Raw genomic sequence first — 19388 nt, 5'->3', positions numbered from 1 at the left:
GGCATCGGGGTCCTGAGCTCTTTTGTCTTATCACAGATATTTGATGGCCCTATCCAAGCCCCACAAAGGCCATCTTTCATTTGTAGATCTTCAAAAAGTCAGTAATTGGATTAATTATTTCTCTAATATAAGTATGTGTTAAAATTGTATAGAATATTTACAGCACCAATTTTTGACTCTGTTATGTTCAAGACTGGCTGGCACTGATCCTAACAAGGAAACGACAACAGATCTGCTCACATCCACCCTTTGGGTTGTCCCAGCAAATGTCTTGCCTGTTTTAAGGCCTGCTCCAGTCGGCTCTGTTTGGAGACAGACAGTTTGCACACAGTGTCCCAGCGGGTGCTCAGTTCCTGGAGCTGTCCTTTCACCCAAGTGGTGTCATCTCGACTGTTCTCAATCAGCTCGCGGCCCGACCGCTTCAGTACCTGAACAGTTCCCGTTCGCTTTCCCAGTTCTTTCTGGAAAACCTAGAAAAGAAAATAGAAGAGTTAGTTTGTCTGAAAAATGCTTTGAGCCCAAGAGGCCAAGCCACAGAGAAAGGTATTATTTAGTTCAATTCTTCTTGGTAGATTCCAATTCTGTCTTTTATGCAGAGGAAGGCAGGAAAATCTACACAGAAGAACCACCAGAAGATCTGACTCTAAGTGTCAGTTCAGGCATTTATGCTGCCTGGTTTTGGAAAAGTTGTTTAACTTTCTTGGGTTCTGGTGTCTTCATCTGTAAAATGGGAGTAGTTATACCAACATTTCCAAAATAATGGGAATTAAATAAGAACAAATCTGCTAGGCACATAATAAGAAGCTGATAAAGTTGAATGCTTTGTACTAAAACAGGACATTATACAGCTCAGCATGACTGGTGGTGGTGGTGTGTACCATGCAGCCTATTATGACTCACAGTGACCCTACATGACAGAGTAGAATTGTCCCATAGGCTATAATCTTTATGGGATAATGTGGAGGGTATGCTGAACGTTGGCGTGCATGGTGTTGGGCTTCTTAGGTTCAGAAGTAGTTACAAAAGCACTCTGTTCCATTTTGGGAGTCGGTAGAAATGGATATCTTTGAGGGTCTCCATCTAAATTTTAATTTGTTTTATGACTCAACTGAGGGACACAAACAGGAAGGGTGGGACCTCAAAGTGAAGTTCATACACTGCCAAATGTGAATCAAACCAATTTTGGTGAACACTCTGTGGCTGATGCAGAACCCCAGAAACAGCTGGTTTAAACACACAGGGTAAGGAGTAGCCTCTCAGACAAGCAGAGACATAGGCTCTGTCAGGCTTTCTCTTCCCTAAGCGGTTAACATAGAGTAGAACGTGCGCTTACGTACGGGACCAAGCAGCCTTCTCTCCATGAAGACCAAATCTTGCCCCTCACCTTATGGGCGTCCATGAGGTTCATGACGAGGTCGAGGTCCCCATGCACAGGCTGGTCCTCAGCCAGCTGTGGCTCCACCTTGTACAGCCAATCAACCAGGGCCTGCAAAGCGTCCATGAACTGGCCTGAAAACAGGAGGGCCTCCTCCAACTTGTGCTGCCTGTGAAAACACACAAACTCTATCATGTTCAGGGATTCTTTTTATGAATGGTCCACAGTTCTGACTGCTCAAAGGGAATACTGCTTGAACTCTATAAAGAGAGGGACCTCATGGTTGAACAGTTAGAAATACTGTTCAAACTGATTAAGATTTGAGGAATGTAATGAATGTCACTGAATTGTACATGTAGAAATTGATTAACTGCTGTATGTTTTATTGGGTGTGTATCACTATAATAATAAAAAAAAGTGACTGAGACATGCCTAGACATTTTTAATCAAACTGCTCTCAAGAATGGATTAAGTAGTACAGGGGACAGATACAGATGCCCTTTTGGCATCTTATAGTTCAGTGGCTATACATCTGGACATACCCTAATGACACAAGGTCTGTGTTAATTATACTACCTTGCAGTAGAGAATGTCAGTTTTGAGTTAGATAAGGTCTGGAGTTAGACAGGAGTTCAACTCCTAAATCTACGCCAATTGTATGACTCTGGGCTGTCTCGTAACCTTTTTGAACCTCAGCGGCTTCATTAAAAAAGTCAGAGTACAAAACACCAGAAGAGAAACTAGATAACTGGGAGCTCCTAAAAATCAAACACTTATATCCAAAGACTTCACAAAAGAGTAAAAAGACAACCTACAGACTGGGAAAAAAATTTTGGCTATGATATATTTGACAAAGGTCTAATCTCTAAAATCTATAAGATACTGCAATACCTCAACAACAAAAAGACAAATAACCCAATTAAGAAATGAGCAAAGCATCTGAACAGACACTTCACCAAAGAAGACATTCAGGCAGCTAACAGATACATGAGGAAATGCTCACGATCATTAGCCATTAGAGTAATACAAATCAAAACTACAATGAGATACCATCTCACCCCAACAAGGCTAGCACTAATCCAAAAAACACAAAATAATAAATGTTGGAGAGGTTGTGGAGAGACTGGAACACTTGTGCACCGCTAGTGAGAATGTAAAATGATATATAACCTCTTTGGAAATCAATTTGGCACTTCCTTAAAAAGCCAGAAATAGAAGTATCGTAAAATCCAGCAATCCCACTCCTTGGAATATATCCTAGAGAAATAAGAGCCATCACATGAATAGATATATACACACCTGCATTCACTGCAACGCTGTTCACAATAGCAAAAAGATGGAAACAACCTAAATGCCCATCAGCAGATGAATGGATAAACAAATTATGGTACATACACACAATGGAATACTATGCAACAATGAAGAACAATGATGAATCCGAGAAACGTCTCACAACATGGATGAATCTGGAAGGCATTATGCTGAGTGACATTAGTACCAAAAGGACAAATATTGTATGAAACCACTACTGTAAGAACTCAAGAAAAGGTTTAAACACACCAAGAGAACATTCTTTGATGGTTATGAGGGTGGGGGGAATTCACTAACTAGATTGTAGACAAGAACCCTTATATGAAGGGAAGGACAACACACAATACAGGAGAAGTCAGCACAAATGGACTAAACCAAAAGCTAAGAAGTTTCTTGAATGCAACCAAACACTTCAAGGGACAGAGTAGCAGGGGCTGGGGTCTGGGGACCATGGTTTTGGGGGACATCTAGGTCAAATGGCATAACAAAATTTATTAAGAAAATGTTCTGCATCCCACTTTGGTAAGTGGTGTCTGGGGTCTTAAAAGCTTGTGAGCAGCCATCTACGATACACTGATTGATCCCAAATCAGTTGGAGCAAAGGAGACTGAAGAATACCAAAGACACAAGGAAAATATTAGCCCAAGAGACAACAAAAAGAAACAAAAAACAAACCCGTTGCCGTTGAGTCAGTTCTGACTGATAGCAACCCTATAGGACAGAGCAGAACTGCCCCATAGAGTTTCCAAGGAGCGCCTGGTGGATTTGAACTGCTGACCTTTCGGTTAGCAGCTGTAGCACTTAACCACTACGCCACCAGGGTTTCCAAAGGGCCACATAAACCAGAGACTCCATCAGCCTGAGGCCAGAAGAAATAGGTGGTGCCTGGCTACCACCAATGACTGCCCTGACAGGGAACACAACAGAGAGTTCCTGACAGAGCAGGAGAAGGTGTGGAGCAGAACTCAAATTCACGTCAAAAAAAGACCAGACTTAATGGTCTGACTGAGAATGGAGGAACGTCTGAAACCATGGCCCCTGGACACTCTGTTAGCCCAGAACTAAAACCATTCCCGAAGCCCACACCTCAGACAAAGATTAGACTAGACTATGAAACATAAAATAATACTCATGAAGAGTGTGCTTCTTAGTTCAGGTAGATACATGAGATCAAATGGGCAGCTCCTGTTCAGAGACAGGATGAGAAGGCAGGAATGGACAGCAGCTGGTTGGAGGGACACAGGAAACCTGGGTTGAGTGTGTTGTCACATTATAGGGATTGCAACTAGTACCATGTAACTATGTGTATAAATTTTTGTATGAGAAATTGAGCTATAAACTTTCACCTAAAGCAAAAAAAACCAAAAAACAAAAAACAATAAGAGTACAAATATATAACTCATAGACATACAGTAGTAACTGTCAGGCAGCATTACACAGTGGGTGACAGCGGATGGAAGTACCGGCTATAGAACCAAACCGCCTAGGTTCAAATCTCAGCTCTGCCACTTAGTAGCAGCCTAATTCACCTTGGGGGAATTAAGTATTCTCTTTGTGTTTATTTCCTCATCTGTAAAATGGGCTAATATTTTATTTTTCACAAAAATAACGTGTGCCTTCTATGTTTGCTTGCCAACAGTGCTCTTCTACCATGAGGTATTTTCGTAAGCATGCTTTGCTAATCTTTTTCATAGAAAGATGTAAAAAAAATGGCACAGGGGCACTTATAAAAATGCCTCTCAGGGGTGGAGAGGAGGGCGCAGTTGGCAAACAAACATACAAGGCATTAATTATTTGTGTAAAAATATGGCAATAGTACCCACCTCAGTGGTTGCTGTAAGGATTAAATGGTTAGTGGGCACTGTCTGGCACATACCAAGTGCTCAGTAAAGGTCAGGTATTATTATAGTTAAATGAGATAATGCATATAGAGGCTCTGCACAGTGTCTCATGACACAAGGTGAGAGCACTCAATATTGTTACTGATCTTCAATTACTGTTGGCTTGATTTTACAGCCCTCTCCATTTCTAATATAATAAGGCTCAAGTTTAAAATGACAGTGTTTTAATACATTTTATTCCAGTCATTTCATAACTCTCTTTGAACTATGAAGAGATGCTGCAAAGCTTGTTATTAATGCATTAGCTTTCTTATCATCTTATGGAATCCAGTAACAGGTCCTCTTACTTTTGGGATAACTTACAGACCTGTGAAGGGGACATTTATGCTCACCGCTCCACAGACTTGCCACAAACGGTATCCCATTTGTCTCTGACTTCTCCCAGTAAGTTGTCTAGTTTCTGAGTGTCATCAGGAAGCAAAGTCTTTTCTTTCAGTGCTCTGCCAGTTCTGATTGTGGTATCATACACGGGCTGTTTGCCACCAAGAGTTTTCTGAAATTCCTATGTTTCCAAAGAGAAAAGAAACAAACATATTAAAAGTGAGATGACTTTTGACTTGGAATGAAATAAATTTGAGTTTCCGGTTGACAACCAAATATAGGATGAACATCGCTAGTTCACTTCATGAACTAAAATTCGCAGTAACTCATCCTTAAAAAATTTATAAGTTTTTGTTTATGACATATACGGCAATGCATGACAATTTCAAAAAGACCTACATTTTTACGTAGTGAATCCAGACAATTACTTTGAACTGCTATTTAAGTGAGAAAAAGGATTCTGTCTAGATAAAATGGGACTCTGGCTCCATCATCTTGACTTCTTAATGTTAACCAACTAGTTTTCTTTTGACTAGCTCTGACTTTCACTTTTAGCAAGCTTTTTTTTTAAGCTTTAGTGAATTCCCTGCTCAGGACCTACGAGCAATTAACTGCTTTACCTTGTGCTTAGAAAGCTGAAGCTTAATTTTGTCCGGGTCATTGGATATCTCCAGTTCTGAGTCCAGGTGACTCTCTGCATCTTCTAGCCAGTCGATCAGTTTTTTCCAAGCTTCATGGAACTAAAATTAGATAAGAAAATAGTTGCACCATGAATGAATATTCAAACTAGACCATACTTTTACAAGAGCCACTCCAGGGGCTCAATGCATGCAGCATGAGGTTGTTTAAGAAATGAGAATCTTTCTTTTATAACTTACTTGTTTCGCCCGCTTCCTGGCATCATCTAGTGATCGCCCCCTTTCAATGGAACGCTGGACGACTTTTTCCCACCGAGACTGGACACTAACCAACAAATTCTTGATCAGAACAACATCCTGTTTTTGGCTAAGGAACTTTAACTGATTTCCGGTTTGATCCAGCTCAATGATCTGATCTCGATGAGCATTTACTTCATTAGCAAAAACCTGAGACAAAAATATTGTCTTTTTAAAACTTGAGGTAAGGTGGGGGAGCATTTCTTCCAACTGCTTTCCAAAGGAAAGCACCAACATCATAACGTCACAGTTACCTTGTGCTCCTCTATCTGGGAAAGGACGGTGTTTAGAATAAGGCTGGGAGGAGAAGCGATGTTTAAACTCTGCTCTGCTAGGGTGAGCCAGTTGATGAAATCTTGTAGAGAATTCTGGAATTCTGTTGCCAGGTTGAGGGCCTCTTCCAGCTTTGACTGAATTTTAATTAAAAAAAGAAAGAAAGAAAAAGTGCCAAATTCAGGAATTATTGCTTCATGGACAGAGATGTGAATTGTACACCAAATGAAATGGCCTCTAAAAAGGAAGCCTCATTTAATCAACATTCAGACATGCCCTGTTTGTAAAGAAGGGGACATTTAATGTTAGTTTCTGAAACTGACACAACTGGACAATAACCGTGCACATGGAAAAGGAAAAAGTGAGCACAATGAGCATCTGGGCGCTTTCTCTGCCACTCTCCGCTTCCTGAGACTTTAAAGAACAGGAATAAAACTATTCAATTAATGTGAGGGAACAGACCCTTTAGTGGGACAGCTGCAGGATCCACAGTCTGGTTTGGGCAAAGTCTGCTTCCTTTAATGTACTTTTCGTGGAATAAAAACAACTAAAAGAAAAGTACTTCACTGCAGTGCTCTCTGTTTAAATACATGTTTTCATAAAATACAGCATCTGAAAATGTCTTAGTCTGAAACCTATGCTTATGCCATAAACAGAAAAGGTAATGAAACACGCCATGGAATTCTAGGCAAAATTTTGACTATACTGGATATAATTTTTGAGGGACTTTGTTTCTTTATGCTAAATGATCTAAATCAGGATGGCCAAAACAATGGCTCATTCAGGGCAAGTGTCACTCTCCCCAAGTACACCCCAAGCCCACATAGTCCAGAAGCTCCATCCTCAGACTTCTACACCTTGGTGATGACTTCTGCCTCTGGCCCATCTAACAGGCAGGCAAAGCAGAACATGACAGGTTGTTAAAAATGAATATATCTAAATGTATTCGAAGGAAAAAAAAAAAAAAAAACCCAAAGATGTACACTAGTGTTAATTCTAGTTGACTGGTTTCTACACGATTTTTATTTTCTTCTTTGTGTTTTCAGGCTACTGCTAAAACCTGAGAAAATACTACAATGGATGTTATAAAATGCATAGACCCAATTTAAACAAATCAAGTGGCAAAATCAAATCTATCAATATACCTGCAAGTTCCTAGATGGTAGGAATTGTTTCCACATTGTTTTTACCTATATATTCTTTAACAGAGTATCAAACACATTTAATAAATTTGATATGTAATGTTCCCTCAAAATAAAAAATAATTACCCTGGACGCCCACCCTTTGCTTGACCAAGGTACACTGACAATGATTTCTTAAGGGAGTCCACCCCACTATTGGGACAACCCTCTAGAAAATTCTTGAGTACAGGCCAGAATCTGCTGTTTCTTTAGTCAGTCTTAGTTCTGCCTTCCACAGGAACTATAGATGACAGACTGTACAACAACTGGAATAGAGCCATATACTCAGATCCTCTAGCCATTCTTCACAGAACAAAATTACTAGACCCCACGCTAGAAGCACTGTAGGAAATTAACGCTTCTCTTAAAACGTTCATTTATACCTGTGACTGTTTTATGTCCTTCTGCCCATTAAATTCTATGGAGGTAGGGTCTACACCTTTATTGTTTCCTCTATATACCTAGTACAACGCCTGCTACAGACACGCTTAGTAACTACCTGTCGAATGGATGTGGCCGACAGATTTGAACCTGTACTGCACATCTGATCTGGCGAGCGCAGAATAGTGAAACTCCATACTCATAAAGGAACACTCTTTTTAGACAAATGCCTTGATCCTCTTTTTGCAGAGAAGATAATTTGTTTTATGAGGAAGAGTTTGAGGAGAGGCCACATCAAATACTTCTCTCCTGATTTAGTAAATTTTCTCCCACACTGCACTTACACTAGAAACCAAACTCCTGTGTGACATTCGTCTAACTCCCTGTATGCCCCGTCTACCTTCCTAAGCCCAAGTCACGAACTAAAAACAAAATCTTGTTTTTAAAGTCCATCTGTCATTGAGTAGTGACAGGCAGTAAAGTCTTAACTGACTGGTGTAGAAAAGGAATGAATACGAAATACTGGCAGAAACTAGTACCCAGGGCTTCCAACTGGTTTGTGCCAGTTCAAACCCCTGCTGAGAGTATGCATTTCTAACAAGTTCCCTACTGAAAATTTGCACTTCTACCACACATGTACTGAATCAGAACCTACATTTTAACAAGATCCCCAGGTGATTCTTACATATAACTTCCTGGGAACTTCTTAGAAATACAAATTCTCAGCAGAGAACTTGTTAGAAAACTAAATCCTCAGCAGGGGTTTGAACCTCTCCCAGTACCAGCAAGACAACTTGACACAGACGGGAAACAGAAATTTAACTGCCAAGAAGACAGCTTGATTAGTATGACGCCATTTCTGATGATACCAGTTCTGCAAGTTCTGCTATATCAGCCTTTGAAAAATCTTCATAGAAACAAGGTGGTAATTTACATGCAACCATCAAGCAAACTACTCAAGCTCTGTAATCACACACTGTATTTTATAACAATACCTTTCTTTCTTCCATCTTACTGCTGACCACATGCCACTTCTGTTCCAAGAGTGCTACACTCTGTTCTGTCTTTGAGCCAGACCCAGAATCATCACGGCTTAGAAGCATGAGCCTGCCCTTGTCAAGCAGTTGGTTATAAGTCTCTTCCTTGGCTTTCAGTTGCGAATACAGTTCCTACAAGAAAAGTAGCAAAGATATCAAAAACACTTATTTCTTTGGGGTCTTAATTCCCTGGATGACACCCATATGCAGATTTAGTAGTGTAGCCTGAATAGGCCCAGAAGGTCTCATTTGGATCAAAAGCCTTTCTTTTGGATTCAGTTCAACTGCTGAGTTACTGTGGAATGATACCCACTATTCTTTAATATTAAAATAATTCTGTCACCAAGAAAAGAGCAAAAAATTTTTTCTTTAAGATCAGAGATCAAAAAAACAGACCCCAGTATTTTATTTCCCCTTTTCATAAAGGACTTGTCTTGAAATTATGTTGCTTTTTGTTCTTAGCACATTTTCTTGAAATACTGTCATTTACTGGTTTTACCAAAACTCACACTAAGTAGTCCTTTTAAAAATGCAACCACATCTGTGTTATGTATTTGTCGTCTCGACGCTCTCACCTTCAAGTCAATGTCACAGTGCCAATCCAACTGATCAACTCAAAATTTACCAGCTCACCAATTTCCATTAGACCCTTCCACTAGCTGCCTATGGCAAGGCATTAAAAGCCCTGAATAAGCAACAATCCCTAAGGTTGTATATATGAAGGACTTTGCAGATTGCCAGATACATATATCTGTGTGAATGAAAAAAGGAGCTGCGGAATATGGGATACTTATGCTCAGTTTGAAGAATTCTCCATTACCATATGTGTATCGAGCTGTTCCCTAGCAGTTTCAGGAAGTCCTCCTATAGGCTTAGATGCAGAAAGCTGGCTCTCCATTCTAGTCAGTTCCAAGAGGAAATCTTCAATTTCACTGTGGAAACCTTGGGCCTTTTAAGAAAAGACGTATCAGCAATATCAGTAGCCAATTCTCAGCTTCGAAATTAAACTTTCTAAATGACCATATGAGGAATCTATTTTGAGGGAGGAATTTTGGAGTTTGCTCAGGCAATTTGTTCTGCTGTTGGATTAGCATGGAGCCAATCTATTATTCACTGTTAGAATGCAGGTGAATCCTTCAGACCCCGCTACGGCATTAGAGAAGTCTGACATCATCTGGTGAACTGATTAGTTGCCTGAGGTACTGCTGAACATGGAGGGATCTGACTTGATTCAAGAAGTATCTGAATTTGTGAAAAAAGGTTTGTGATAATTGAACACTTACTAACTTTTTATGATAATTAAAGATACTAGGCTTTGAAGTAATCCAAAAAAAAAAAAACCAAAAACAAACCAATAAAAAGCTATTCTTTCCAGACAAGTCCTGGGATAGAATGGACCATCTTCTCAAGACATATTTGAATTCCAAATTGCTTTCCTCTGACTCAGACTTTCTTCCCAGCACTGTTAGGTGCACAGCTCTGCGCTCCTAACTTCAACGATGCACACACCTGCTGCAGTGTCGACTGCAGCTGCTGCTCCCTCTCCTCTGTTTTCTGTAACACTGACTCCCAGCACTGGTTCATAGTTTCCAAACGGCTCCTTAAGCTGCTGGCATCATCTCCAGCGCTAGATTCAAGAAGCTCATTGCCAGCTTTGTTGACTGTTTCCACTGTGGCTTGATGGGCCAAAACATCATTTTTGAGAACCTAAAAAATGTTAAACGACATAATTTGTCTCTATCACTATCATCAAGCCTAATCCCCTATGGTATACAAATCAAAAGGCTTCTGGTGGCAACATTAGGTCTCAAACAAATAGGCTTAGAGATTAAAATTAAAATACTTACATGGTGTTTTGCAAGCTCAACTTCAATGACTTTTGGGTCTCCACTGATTGGTCTCTGAGCATCTAACAACTCTTCAGTGTGAATCAGCCAACTCATTAGTTCCTCTAAGGCATGTTGGAATTGGCCAAGAGCCAACAGAGCACCTTCTAGCTTATGCTGCTCAGAAAAGGATATAAAGGAAATTTTTGTTAAGAAACTAGAAAACAACAGATAGTTCATTTATACAAGTTGCAAATTTGCCTTACCTGTCTATAGGCAATTTTCTCGCCCAGGTTCTCCCAGAGGTGTTTGAGTTCTGTCAATGGTTCTCGTATAATGTCTCTGTCTGTTTCATCAGTTGCTTTCTTTAACATCAGTTCACCCTGGTGATTGAGCTTCTCCATCTCAATTTGCTGTTGGTAAACTTCCACTTTGAACTCCTATCAAAGACATACTTAATGCTAACATTGAACCAAGCCTTTAAAAACTACAAAGGGCCCGCAGAAGCAGCTATTCTTCAGAAGCTGCAAAAGCCATTCCCAGATACAAACCTTCATTTCATTTAACTGATCTTTAACAGTGTTGAGGTCAGTGCCAACAGGGGGCATGGTGCAGAGTTTAATCACAGTGTTATCTAGCCAGTCAAACATAGCCTAAAATAAAAACACAAATAAACAGTCAAAAATGAAAGAATGAGGAGTTGGGAGAGAATGAGCATTACCCCCTGCTAACAGAAGCAGAGATAAGTCAAAGCACACTGTGTTATTTGTTTTTAGGTGGGGACAGAGGTTAAGGGATAATGGTCTTTATTCCAGTAACATGGAGATTTAAGAACTGAGCCAAGATTATTGGGATAATGTCCAAAATAAACCACTACCTGGAAATACTAAATCTGAATAAAAGTTAATATTTCTCATTGCTAGCTAGGAAGCTGATAACATCCTGAAGCTAATGTGCCAAGCTGTGCTTTAAGATAACCTGGGTTTGGAACCTCTAGCAAGTAAGGATTTTCATAGCAAGGCTAGCTTCATTGTATAGCCACCATGAAGACAAACACGATAAGCACTCAATAATGATAAAACTGACAGGAAGGGTAAAAATTCGGATATATGTCAGTGCTTTTCTCAACAGAAGTGAGAAGCTTTGGCTAGAAATGGGGAAAGAGCACCGTCTTTGGTTTGAGAACACCGCAGTCCTGTAAAGGTGATCCACTGGTGTACTGAATTCAGGAAGGGACACAGGGAAGATGGAGCCTGTATTTCCGTGGTGATCACCTCCTGGCCTCTCACCTGCAGAGTGTCCTGATACTGCACAGCAGCTTGCATGGCATCCTCAAGTTTCTCCAGCCTCTCTTTCCATGTTTTGTTTAAGTTCTCCCAGGCATTATTCATCTAGAGGGAAAACACTCAATCAGATTCTTAAATTAATGTTCCTCTTCAGTTTGAGTCTACTAGCACTTCGTCTGAATTCTTTATGCATGTCTCCATACCTCATCGATGCTCTTCTTCACCTCGGGCTTCTCAGTTTCTCCACAGGCAAAAATCAAATCTGCCCCAAGGATTCGAATAAACTCTAGCTCCTCATGCAGACCATCTGTCTCCTCCTTAATAGTCTATATGTAAATGAACAGAACATAAGCCGAAACAGAAAGCAGAACTTTCCAAACTTTGTAAATGTAGTTCACACCCTGTCAATAGTAGCTGTTGAGCAGAACTGTCAATTTCACAAAACCTCGTCAATGATCTTAATATACTGCCTATCTAGACTGTGAGGCTTCAGACACTGCATGGTTATTTTTCTCACTGTGAAAGATGCAATGAGCTTCAAATAGTGAGTGCATCCCTTTATTTTGCTAAGCACCTATCAAGGAGACAGTCCTATGCAAATCCTCTGAAAAGAGGCAAGAGACAGTCCCTCTCTTCAAGAAGATTACAATCTACAACGGAATATATCAACAAGGATATTAAAATAATGCAAGTCACAAACTTAAGGGTTGAGAGACTATCATAATAGGAGTTAAAGAGGCTATTAATCTTGAAGAAAGACAGTTCTGTACCAGGTCTTAAAAAGTGGTTTATGGACTGGCAATAACGGATGGGAAGGAGGAGGAGAATTTCTGTGTAAGAGAATGGCTGAAATAAAGGTAAGACATAAGACAGATAATATCAAGACAAGCTTAGCTTATGCTAAATGGATAAGGTGAGAGAAGCATTTAGTAAAAACTAGGCATGATTGTGGGGATGGTGCAGGACCAGCAACATGTGTTCTGTTATACGTAAGGTCACTATGAGCCGGAGCCAACTAGATGGTACCTAACAACACAGCTCCCCAAAAGGAACAGAAAAATGTTTGTCAATTGTAATCGCTGGATGGTGAGTGCAGAACTGATTTTTCTTTTCTACCTTCTATTTTTCTACAGTTAAAAAAAAAAAAAAAATCTTTTTATAATGAGCAGGTATTTTTTTGAGAAGTGGAAAAAAATCCTATTAAACTTCAAAAAACAAAACAAACCTTTTAAGAGGCTCAGGCTGGCTAAGCAGTCAACACAACATACTTGGATAAAGTACTTTTCTAGAGGACAAACACATAACAGAAGGGGTTCTGTTTTTTTTTTTTTTTTACCTCGGCAGCTTCAACCTGTTGTTTGATGATGGATGGGTCAATGCCTGGGCTTTCCAAGTCATGGACGATATCCTGGGTGTCTTTGATTGTGGTCAGGAGAGCTGCCATGTCATACCAGAACTTCTCCGCTAATTCAAGGACATCAAGGAATTTAATTTCTCGCTCTTCAGCCCGAGCTTTGATATCTTCCCAGAAGAACACCATTTGATCCAATTTATCCTGGATTTCTGGGGTTGTAAAGAAGAGATATGAATAGGGCTTCTCTAAGTACCTGAAATCAGCATCATCAGAAATTCCCATTAATGTTGACATTTTCACTGAAATTATCCTAAAGAAAAGCCCTAAAAACTCATAGTTTTCTAACTTAGCCTTATTAATATTGTATTATTATATTGTATATTGTATTAATATTTCTGCCTTAGCAATTTTCTTTTATGCTGGTCTTCCACATAAAGAAATTATACAGATACTCTGGAAATGTTATCATCTAAGATAAAGAGACTGCTAAAATACAAAACTCCTAATTTACAAAGGTGCTGGAATGAGAACTTTGTTTCCAGTGTTCTGTGTTGCACTTGCTGTGTGTTTCCCATGGAAAGTATTATAAAAGGTGAGTTACATTCTACCCACTATTGATACTGTACTTTACTCACACTAGGGGGTTAAAGGAGCATTTGTTGCCTGGTCTGGGAATCTAACTACCAATTGTAACTTTGTTTCAATGGAGAAATCTGTTCTGAATACTAAATGACTTCCCGAAGACTTTCAGTAATACTCATTACTTAGGGACTACCTCTACATTCCATGAAATACATTCAGCGGGATGCTGGAGATAACCACGGCCTAGAATTTATTTCACTGTTTTGCTTTAAAAAGAAATAGGTTCATCAAGCACCTTTTGCAGCCAGATCCTTGTCAGCTCCCTGAGATCGCCCAATGAGCTCTTCTCCACGGCGTTTCAGGGCCTCAAAGGCAGGCTGTAGTTTTTCCAGCTCCACGGTGGCACTTTTATTGTCACTGATGCACTCTCTGATCTTGTCTACTTCAGCAGGGATCAATGGTGGCATGCGCAGGCGAGAGGAAAGATTCTCCAGCGTCTCCAACATGGGCTCAATTTTATCATGGAACTAAACAAATGTTGGACCATTTAGCCATCACAACAATTTTATCACACTTCTGGGGGAAATGTTAGGGAATAAGACCAAGGTATAAACCTACTACTGTTTAAGATAACCTGTGCTACGTTCAACAAGAACCCCAAAGGCTGCTGGGTGTTGGGTTTTGCTAAGAAACTGCTTGGGCATAGTACATCAGAGCTAGCTCATCAGAAATATAATGCAAATGTTTACCAACCAAAAAGATATTAAATAATATACCAGAAATAAACTCAGATCCTTAGTGCTGCCACAGTATTTCTCCTATTCCAACTAATGTGACGAGAAAGGGACAAGACTATGAAACTAGTGAGAGTCAGTGTGTCAACATTTTAGATGACAGTTGCATGCGACAGACTAGACCAACAAGTTAGATGCCCTCTACCAGCTGTGTAAATGGACAGGGAACTCAATATGCTTGGGACTAAGGGTTTAAAAGTATCATGGCACGCAATTTAACAACCCACGTTATCTAACAGTGAAAACGGAAAATGTTGGCATGATGAAAGGTAATTACAGAAGGTCAAATCTAACTTGTTTTAAATTAACAACTAGCTTCCCATTTTTCTGGTACTTTCAAAAACATGACTACAATTGAAAAATTCTCATTTATAACCTGAAGTGGAGAAGGGGGGGCAAAAGGGAGCAAAACAAGTAAGTTTGTCTTCTAAAACAGCTATCTGAAACTAACTCTGGAAAGAACAACTCTGGATTCATGAATTAGAGTAAGGATTATTAATTTTAATTATCCGATAGGAAAACACGGTGAGATTTCCTTAACAAAATCGCTTCCCCATCACTCCCTCATTTCTGGGTTCCACCCCAAATGAAACTGGCATAATAAACTGTACTAATTAATATTTATTCCACTAGGGTTAAGGGAAATTTCCTTATAGGTAATGACCTCAATCTCTGCTTTATTAGAACACCCTAATCCCAACGGGAGTGGTACCTTACCTCTGTAATCTGTAATGGTGGGCGCGGTCAACACAACAATGAAATGTGACGATGTGGGGAAGACAGGAGCAGGCAGCAACAACACAAAGTAACACATTCCACAATATGAGTGAGAGATGGGATGGAAGGTGGGGGGAAAAACTTGAGTAAGTACAAGTATTAACCAAGAATATTGACTAAACATAGGAAAAAAAATACCCAGACATGACAAAAGTACCACTAACAGTAATATATTAGTTGAAAAGTATGTAGTTACATGCTTTAAACTGAACTGCTGGTGGCTTATGTTTCTTTCCAGCTCTTATTTCTCCCCACTCAAGCACGTCTCTCTGAACTAGGAGCTAGCTGGTGGCCTCTTGAGTAAGAAGACTAATGTACTGTCATTCTAACTCTCAACAGTACCAGGCCCAACAGGAACTTGACCTTCCAGAGACATTCATTGTTTCTGAGTTCGTAAGATGAGTTTATTCAAAGCCAATCCTGCTAAAAGAGATAGTTTTCAGCCAAGATGCATTTTACCCTCCTTACAGTGTCAGTATACCAATGTTCCTTGGGATAAAAAACACAGATAGGTAATATTTCCTAGTCTATCGATAATGTATTATCAGCACACTGGTCAGGACCCTTCTGAACACAGAAGCATACCTGATACACAGATGACCTCTTGCTTAGGCTAAAGGACAGCTGAAGGTCATATGAGTTTAAGATAACACACGTACCTGAGCAGACTGGGAAACAGCCTCATCCAAAGCCAGGGCCCGCTGGCGCACTTCCTCTTTTATTTGGGCGTACATGTTTTCTGCTTTCTGGTATTTTTCTTCCACCATTTCCCCCTCCTCAGGGTTTAGCTCCTTCAGTTGTGGACCTATCTTCAGTAGCTTGTCAATATGAGGTTTGTGTTCAGCAATGGATTCCCTTAGTTGCTATGTAAAGAAATATGGATCAAAACATAGGGGCATTTTTATACCAGTTTATTTGTCCAGATACTTTGATCAGAGCTTATACCAACTTTGAGAAGAGCAGACTGAAGTGTGAAAAACTAGCAAGTCCCACCATCTCACCATTTATAGGGTACAAAAAACACCTAAGTCTTGGGATCTGACATTACCTGATTCTCCTAATTTTCAAGTCAGTTTGGATGACCCATCACCCAGGAAACCTTCCTGGCACATCATCTCTCACTCTCCCTCCACCCCTGTACCAGTTTATCCATCCTCCTCTGTACTTGTAAATACCTCTACGTAGTACAATGTAATTTATATGGTTGAACTTTCTGTCTCCATCATCAGAATGAGAGCCAAGCAGGATACGCTATGAATAGCAACATTTCCGGTAACCCAAATGCTCCTTGACCCTACTCCTGGCTACTTCCAGTTTGTATCTCCTACTCATGGGAATATGGGGACAGCACTAAGCACAAGCCATTAAACCAGAAATAAAATAAACATTTAAGAAGTGCCCTTAATGGTAACAGCATTAGCTGAAATAATACATAATTACCCCTTTCATCTCAAAGATATGTAGCAAAGGCTTCCTCACACCCCTCCATGGCTCTCACTCCAGCTGGTGCCTCACCAAGTGCAAAGAGCCACTCAAGCCCAGCCCAGTCTAACAACAGCCCCTGTCCCCAGAAAGACTTTAAATGTCCTTGGTTTTTATTTAGTTCTGCCTTTACGTCTGCTCATTATCCAGGTTCCTGACATCTCCATAATCTTATCCTTTAATTGATTCACGTTAAAGGACAAAGACAATAATTCAGATAGATATTTTTATTACACAAAGAAATTCTAACCAGTTAAAAATTAACTTCATAACATGGAACTTACACCCAGCGGGCACTAATAAATATTGTTGAGTGAGTTGTGGAACTCATTTTCAGACCTGCAACAAAGTAGAACTCGGCATGCTCCTTACCCTCATTTCCTCTTGCTGCTGCCTCAGCTGCTCATGATCAATAGCTGGAGGAGGTAACTGTGCTGTCAGTGCCCGCGTTTCCTCAATCCAGGGGTTGAGCTCCTCGTACGTTTCCCAAAACTGGTTCACCAAAACCTGTGCCCGCTCTAGGCGGGCGTAACGCTCTGAATTGAGTAGGCTTATGGCTTCATACTGCTGTATTAGAGACTCTGTCTTTTCCTATAAGCCAAAACAAAGAATTATTACTACTGTGAACTCTTCTTTAAAAAAAAGTGTAGGTATATATATGTTCAAAAGTCTGAAGAAATACACACTGAAATGTTAAAAAAATATGGATTAATCTGGTTAAGATTACAGATGATTTTAATTTTTTATACTTACCTGATTTTTAAAACACTTCCAATCATACATATGTATCATTTTGATAATTGCTAAGATATGAAAATATTTTTAAAGGCAGGAAAACGACACAAGACCAACACAGCAACATTAACCTTTCAGTGACGATGCACGCGTTTAGACACAGGATTATTAAAACAAATCAGTTTAGATTGGACACCTTACGGGCTGTGATGGAGTCTCTGCCCATCAAGTATCACCTCTTTTTTCTTCTGACAAACAAGTCTCCACAAACCTGGCATTTATGCTTCATGTTTGAGATGAGTAGCTTAGTTGGATACAAAGATTTCTAGGAAAACGGTGGTTAATCACACTCTCTATGAAAAACAAACAAAACTGGTCTACAAACTATCTCTCTTGGGCAATCATTTTAGAAATGGGTATGTCTTTTAGAAGGACCTGAGGAAGGAATTAAAGTCTGCATATGGTTCTGCAAAACCTATCACAAATACCTTAAAAATGACACAGAGCTCAGGCCTCATGGCATAAGGGTAAGTAGCAATTCCTGTGACATTATGTAATACGGCTGTTCAGACATTTGTGAACACAGGGATAGGAATCTGAGATCTAGAACATCAAGGTGGGCTTTAACACCCTCATTGGTAATAAAGCCTAGGAGAAAAAGTCTCTCTTAAATCATTATTTCACAACTGTGCATCTAATTCACTGTAGGCAAGACAAGAACACAAGTGTGGTGAATAAATAAATGTAATTCACCTGTAACAGAGCTTTCTGTTCCTCCCCACATGTGCCAAAGATTTCACCACGATGACTGAAGAGTTCATCCATTGAATCTTTGTGTCGAATGATGTCAATGGAGAAAGCCTTGAAAAGTAAACTACAGTTAAGTCAAGAAGTAAAAAGATGCTAATTTTCTTCTGCCTAAGCCTGTGCTAGTGAAAAGTTACACAGTCTATGATAAACCCCTTGCTTTAAAGCCACATCTGTTCTTAAAAAGTCTGACACTTTGCCGATCCACACATCTTCAAAGCCTGTCTTCTTGTAGCTTACAAAAATACCTCCTCTCCTAAACATTGTCCACAAAACCGCTAACTGCTTTTTATTAAATTGCTAACTACTTTGAATTAATGGGCCTACTTCTCCCCTCTCACAAGCAAAAAATCTCTTCCTCACCCCAAGTATTCATAAAATTAATTTCTATCCATCATGATGACACTGACTCATTTCACTTGACTTAGCATAGTGAGAAACTCCCTCCCCTAGGCACACTAAGCCCTGATTATTTGACCAGCTCAGGACAGAGTGGCCACACTGGTGTTACACTTACCTTCTGTACTTGCAGCTGAGCTGTGGTCTGGTCCTGCTCCAAGCGAACTGGACCAAGGGCCATCAGTTTTCGTTTTGTTTCAGCAACCCAAGCTAGTTCTGCATCAGCAGCTTGCTCATACTAACACAAGTGTTGGGGGCGGGGGGGAGAACACGTTACATATAGCCAAGGTCCTACTTGTTACAGCTGTAATTTATTAAATACAGAAAAACCTGAATTTTCAGTAATACAGTTTACAGCTCACAAAATTAAGCCAAAACCAGGCAGAACTTCATAAAACCACAAATCAAGATGCAGACAAATGAGATAATCAAATTTCAACTTTTTTAGAAAGAAGTTACAGAACCTAATCGGTGGTCCTACAGTTAGAAACAACAGCAGAAACTGACACCTTTCAAAAGAAATATACTACTAATCAGAGTGTTTTTATAAGGCTACAATCTTCCTGCCAATTCTCTTTCCTACCCAGACAATGAACAGTGGTAGATCTAGTTTATATGTTTAAATATAAA

At 39.8% G+C, this 19388-nt stretch overlaps 1 protein-coding gene across 21 annotated transcripts in view; it reads right to left on the bottom strand.

The window, feature by feature from the left end:
- MACF1 (microtubule actin crosslinking factor 1) overlaps positions 1 to 19388 on the bottom strand; it is a 378842-nt gene that overhangs the window by 29079 nt on the left and 330375 nt on the right. For all 21 annotated transcript variants that reach the window (XM_049878856.1, XM_049878843.1, XM_049878850.1 and 18 more), the window contains 20 exons: positions 18877 to 18996; positions 18306 to 18413; positions 17190 to 17408; positions 15995 to 16198; positions 14060 to 14291; positions 13165 to 13391; positions 12032 to 12154; positions 11832 to 11933; positions 11094 to 11195; positions 10809 to 10982; positions 10564 to 10719; positions 10226 to 10423; positions 9537 to 9665; positions 8675 to 8848; positions 6098 to 6253; positions 5787 to 5993; positions 5529 to 5648; positions 4920 to 5089; positions 1385 to 1544; positions 276 to 470 (listed from right to left, as the gene is read on the bottom strand). In XM_049878856.1, coding sequence (XP_049734813.1) covers positions 276 to 470; positions 1385 to 1544; positions 4920 to 5089; positions 5529 to 5648; positions 5787 to 5993; positions 6098 to 6253; positions 8675 to 8848; positions 9537 to 9665; positions 10226 to 10423; positions 10564 to 10719; positions 10809 to 10982; positions 11094 to 11195; positions 11832 to 11933; positions 12032 to 12154; positions 13165 to 13391; positions 14060 to 14291; positions 15995 to 16198; positions 17190 to 17408; positions 18306 to 18413; positions 18877 to 18996 — 3276 coding nt within the window. The remainder of the gene's footprint in view (positions 1 to 275; positions 471 to 1384; positions 1545 to 4919; positions 5090 to 5528; positions 5649 to 5786; positions 5994 to 6097; positions 6254 to 8674; positions 8849 to 9536; positions 9666 to 10225; positions 10424 to 10563; positions 10720 to 10808; positions 10983 to 11093; positions 11196 to 11831; positions 11934 to 12031; positions 12155 to 13164; positions 13392 to 14059; positions 14292 to 15994; positions 16199 to 17189; positions 17409 to 18305; positions 18414 to 18876; positions 18997 to 19388) is intronic.

Source organism: Elephas maximus, chromosome 3, assembly GCF_024166365.1.
Source record: "Elephas maximus indicus isolate mEleMax1 chromosome 3, mEleMax1 primary haplotype, whole genome shotgun sequence".
Taxonomy (NCBI): Eukaryota; Metazoa; Chordata; class Mammalia; order Proboscidea; family Elephantidae; genus Elephas; species Elephas maximus.
This window is presented reverse-complemented; position numbering and strand designations above follow the sequence as displayed.